We start from the raw sequence: 5,497 nt of genomic DNA, 5'->3' as shown, positions 1-5,497 counted from the left end.
GCTGACTCCCTCTGCCCCAGCGGCTCCCCCACCACGCCTGTCAGTTGAAATTGTGATGTAATAGCCCACAGGGCAAAGGCATTTTTTTTATGCTGGCATCAGCCCTCTGGGAGTTGAATGGGGAAAATAAAATGCAGCTCAGCAAGCTGAGAGAGGAGGTGCGTGCGGATAAGCTCCGGTGGCAGGCCCTGGTGGCTGAGGGCCGCAGGGTTTGTCTGCAGCTCTGGTTCCCACAGCCCGGCTCCCAGGGCGCAGGGAGCCCTCCCTGCTGGGGCTCCCACGTCTCCAGGCCCCCGAGGCATGACTGTGGGGAAGCTGTTGGAAACAGTGCTTTCTTAGTTTGGGGCTATCTGGTTGTTGGTTGTATGTGCTTTGCTTTTGTCAACATGTCTGTCCTGGAGTTGATCGTAGCAACTGGGAGGACCGGGTGGGTACTGCCCGTGGCACTGGGCTAGACCCCTCAGGCCACGTGTGCACCCTTGACTAGTTGTGGTTGAGAAAATAGACTGGAGGTGGGGGGAGGGGAGGGGAGGGGAGGCAGGAGGACAGCCTGCTCTATGTGTGTGGATTTCGGGGTTCCTGGCCTTGCCTTTGATCTTGGCATTGTTCCCACCAGTCTCCCTTTGGGACCAGAGACCTCAAGAGGCCCTTGTTGGCCCCTCCATGAAGCTTCCGTTTGGGTTTTGTAGAGCCGGTGGGTCAGAGGCTTGGGCCGAGGCGCCCTTGACCATACTTTTTAGGCTCCCAGGCCTTCGATGGCTCCTGAGACCTTGGGAATGTTTGTGTCCGGACAGCTGCTTCCATATGTAAATTGCGCAGGTCACCCGTTCTGGTGTTGAACATTTCACTGCTGGGGGAACCGTTTCAACTTCGAACCCAACTTTCGAGGATTTCTTTAGGCAGAATTTCCGTCAGGACGGCAGCTGGTCAGGAGATGTGGCAATTGGAACCTTTGAAAGTTGAAGGACAATTTGCTTAACCCGCTGGCGGTGTAGTTTGGACGCACGGGGCGGGGCGGGCTTTCCTGGAGTTAGTCTTTCCCGTCGTGACTTGGTGCTGAAGAGCCAGGTGCAGTCAAAGGCCGTCTGAGCTTTATGTCCTGCTAAGCTGCTTCCTGAGGTTTGGAAACACCCTCTGCGTTAAACAGACGACTCGCTTGGCCAGAGACGCCCAAACCTTCCCTCCCAGTTAAGGCTTCTGGTTCGTAGGCTAAAAGGCCAATGTGCAACCACATGCTTGCGCGTTTAGTGGTGATGGTTAAATTTTCTATGAATTGAATAAATCATGTTTTTTAAAAAGTTAATGAGGCATTTAATTAATTAACAATGTCGGGTTTATGGCCTTTATGGTTACATTTTGTGGTTAATGGCATTCGGCTTATAGCCGCTTAACAGAGAACTGTCCAACGAAAACAGTGTGATTTTGTTTGGGAACGGGTGGGCTGCCCGGCAAGCGCTCCCATTTCTAGGGCAGAAAATAAACCAAGAAATGTATTGGGTGGACAGAGGGCCTGTGGGTGCTCGTCACGGCTGGGTTGCGTCCCTCTCACTGGGGCCTTTTGAACCTTGCCAGCTGCCCAGATACCAAAAGCCCCGAGTTCTAGCTCCAGGACTTCCTGTTCATTGAACTTGGGGTTTAACTTCTCTGGACTTTGGTTGCCCCAAGTGTTGAATGAGAACAGTGTCATCTTCCTTTCCTGGCACGTCACGGGTTACTGTGGCATGGCATGGGGCGACAGAAGGCACGCTCATTGAAACGAGCAGTGCTGTGTACATAGTGACAGCAACGTGGCTGCGCTAGGACAGCCCGTGGCAAAACGGCTGGCCTGGCTGTGGGTTGCTCCTGCCTCCTGCCACCCTCCCGGGAAGGAGTTGACTTGCCCGTCGGCTCTGCTGCCCTTTCATTTCTGGGTGCCCTCCGCTCAGCCCTGGCAGCGACGAGGGTTTCCAGGTGAGGGCCATAATTGTCAGAGCAAATAAAGCCCGGGTGACAGGCCACCAGACAGGCCACCGGGCCCCGGGGAAATTGATCTGTGCACAGCAGTCAGTGGCGCTCAGACCTGATCCCAGACCACGTGACGGGGCCTCTCCCCGGCGGGGCACACAGCTCATTAGCTTGCAGCCGTCCGCTCCAGCCTGGCTGGGGAGGACCTGCTAAAAGAGCAGCAGCTTCATGCGGTATCCTGGATACCGGGGCTCAGGGCAGGTGGCCTGGGAGCCCAGAGGATTGTGGGCTTGCTGGCAGGTTAGGATCTGAAGGGAGAGCGCATTTGTGGGCATGGCTTGTCCCTTCCTCCTCTTGTTTTTGGAAGGGAGCTGCCGCACTGACCTGAAGCCACAGGGCACCGCTGGCCGCGTTCACCAGCACGCAGCCTTCACTTCTCATGTGGAACATTCTGGTTAGCTCCCAAGTGGTGGGTCACCTTTGATTGACATGTCCCGCAAAGGGCCTAGAAGAGTTGTCATGGAGAGGCCTGCCGTGACCCACGCGGCTCCCCCCGACCCACTGGAGCATGTGTCGGGCCATCTGCTGGGCGTGGTTGGTAGGAAAAGAGTAAAGCGTGTCTTCTGCTGGCCAGTGCCGTTTTCTGTGTTTGAAAACTTCCTTCGTCAGGGTAGTAATAATAAAACAGGGACCAAATGACTGCTCCGCCTGCTAGGAGCGCCTCATAGGACTGTGAACACGCCAAAGAGTAAAAATCATCCAGCGATTCTGGTGCGAACTGCTGACAGAACCCCTTCTGAGAAAGGGCCAATGTATGGTATCTCAGTCCCTGTCGTTCACTGAAGTAAACATGAACATGCTATTCATTCAGCCCCAAGTGGGTGGAGGGTGAGGCAAAATGGGGCAAGGGGTGTATGCGAAGCATTTTGTGTCATTTCTTGGTGATACACAGACAGAGCTTCGCTCTTACTCTACTCAACATATGAATGGGAGCGTGTGCGCCGCAGGCTGTACTTGTCCATGTATCATCTAAGAGATTAGAGTTGGACACCTGTCCCGGCCAAGCCAAGCCCTGGCCTGAGGCCTCAGCTAGCTGATGGCATCCTCCCGCCGCCTTTACAGCTTCCATGACGCTCCTGTCTCAGGAGGAAATGGACACGGGGAGAAGTTCAAGGGTAATTTGCCCAGGGCCAGGCTGCTGGTTTCACGTACAGTCACCAGCCTGCAGAGCCCAGAGGACACTCTCTCCATCACTGAGCCCTTCACACGTGCTCTCGGACCCAAGGATGGGTGCCTCGGGAAGTGGGCACTGGGTGAGGAGGTCTGATGGCAGTCCCCCTTCGCTCCCCGCAGGAGGTGGTCTTGTACTGCTTGGAGAATAAGATTTGTGACGTGAACCACCGCGACAATGCCGGATACTGTGCCCTGCATGAAGCCTGTGCCAGGGGGTGGCTGAACATTGTGCGACACCTTCTTGAATACGGTGCTGATGTCAACTGCAGTGCCCAGGACGGAACCAGGTCAGTTGCGGGTCTTGGTGGCAGCCTGGCCCTGCGGGCTGCGGGGCACAGGCAGTGCCTTTCAGAAGGAAAGATGGAGAGTGACATGGAAGCACATGGATGGTGGAATCGACCAAACCTTTCTGGCAAATTTAGGGAGAACTTTCAAAGTTTGCAATGTTCCCATGGACAAAAGTCTGAAAATATTGAGCCTGCCTGAGTAATTGGAGACGTTGCCCTTTAAGACCCCATACTTTCCATCAGCATCTATTGAATTACGGCATTTAAAATATCCTGGAGCCGACAGTCCCAGAATCCAAACAGGGCCACTGCCACTGGCTTGGTGTAGGATCTGCCCGGGCCACACACATCTATAGCCCGCACACCCTGTCCTTGACCTTGGTTCATGGGGTGCTGCTGGGAAGCGGGGCACGAGGCCTTCCCTGACAGTCATAACAGCAGCAAAAGGGAAATGTGTTTATGGTTTCCAAATAGCATTTCCCATCCATGGATACTGGTGAGAGGGCCCTGCACCTTTTAAAAAACAGACGAGGCTTTTTTATTTGTTTTTGTTTATTTTATTGAGTTCAGATAAGAAGGGAGAGGGGGAGAGAGAGAGAGAGAGAGAGAGAGAGAAACATCAATGATGAGAGAGGATCATGGATCGGCTGCTTCCTGCACGCCCCCACACTGGGGACTGAGCTCACAACCCAGGCCTGTGCCCTGACCGGGAATCAAACCATGACCTTTTGATTCATAGGTCGATGGTCACCCACTGAGCCACGCCAGCCAGGCTGGGCTTTTCTTATAACAGCATAGGGCTTGCTTGTATTGGCTTCCACAATGGTGGGCTTTTTCTCCTGTAAATTATCTCACCTACTTAAGTTCATTGAAAACGTTTTCATTTTGGCTTGTGTCCCTCCTTAGGCCCTGGATTAAGGTACATTTGCCCTTGAGAATTAGGCCTGGAATAGTAGACACGTTGCTTGACCTTGGGCCAGTCACTGCCTCAGTTTCCCTCTCTGGAGTGTCAGTGGCATCACACGTGTCAGGGTTGTTAGAGGCCAGCGTTGCGCGTGGGAGCTGACCTCTGTCCGTGTCCCCCAGGCCCCTCCACGATGCGGTCGAGAACGACCACCTGGCGATCGTCCGCCTGCTCCTCTCCTATGGTGCTGACCCCACTCTGGCCACGTACTCAGGTAGAACCATCATGAAGATGACGCACAGCGAACTCATGGAAAGGTTTCTAACAGGTACGACAGAGTTCACGCCATGGCCTCATTCAAACCCCGGGGGTGGGGAGTCCCCGAGCTCCTGGCCACTCGCTCAGTGGGTCCAGCCGCGTTTACCTCGTTTACTTACTGGGTCACGTACTGTCAAGTTAGTTTCGGAAAGAGCAGATACGGAATGCAAAGAGGAGGTGCCAGCTTTATTTTTGCCTGTGAGGGCAGAAAACATCCTTAGCTTGCCCGTCTAGCTTTGGTTTGCTGGGCGAGGGGCTGATGAGGGCGAGGGGGGCCCGTCCCTGGTGGGGAGGATGCACCCTGGGTGGACTGGGGTGAGATGTCCCCCGGCCTCCCGCACCTGGTTCTCACCAGCAGCTTTACCCTCTTTCTCCCCAGACTATTTGAAAGACCTGCAGGGCCGCAGCGACGAGGACTCCAGCAGCTTCTGGGAGTTTTACGGCAGCTCCGTGTGTGGTGAGCGGCATCACTCTTTCTGGTTCAGTGGGATACTGGTGCCTTTCGGACCATTTCTCTGCCGGGGGTGAGGGTGTGGGTGCCACAAGCGGGGCTCGTTGGGAAAGAGTCTTTGAGTCCTTCTCTGACACAGTCTGGCTGTGACTGATGCCTCGCTCTCTCGCTCGCCCTTCTCTAGAGCCGGATGATGAAAGTGGATATGACGTGTTAGCGAACCCCCCGGGGCCAGAGGACCTGCAGGAGGATGACGAGGCCTACAGTGATGTGTTCGAATTTGAGTTTTCAGAAAGCCCCCTCTTACCATGTTACAACGTCCAAGTGTCCGTCGCTCAGGGGTGAGCATGGCTGTCCTGT

General features: G+C 54.8%; 1 protein-coding gene across 1 annotated transcript in view; it reads left to right on the top strand.

Moving 5' to 3' along the window:
• Window positions 1–5,497, top strand: part of BCOR (BCL6 corepressor) — a 23,361-nt gene that overhangs the window by 15,025 nt on the left and 2,839 nt on the right. Inside the window, 4 exon segments of the mRNA XM_014528875.1 lie at window positions 3,268–3,464; window positions 4,551–4,696; window positions 5,066–5,143; window positions 5,322–5,478. Coding sequence (XP_014384361.1) covers window positions 3,268–3,464; window positions 4,551–4,696; window positions 5,066–5,143; window positions 5,322–5,478 — 578 coding nt within the window.

The sequence above is a fragment of the Myotis brandtii genome, unplaced genomic scaffold (assembly GCF_000412655.1).
Source record: "Myotis brandtii unplaced genomic scaffold, ASM41265v1 scaffold657, whole genome shotgun sequence".
Classification (NCBI taxonomy): Eukaryota; Metazoa; Chordata; class Mammalia; order Chiroptera; family Vespertilionidae; genus Myotis; species Myotis brandtii.
Note: the sequence above shows the minus strand (reverse complement) of the source record. Positions and strands in the feature narration are given on the sequence as shown.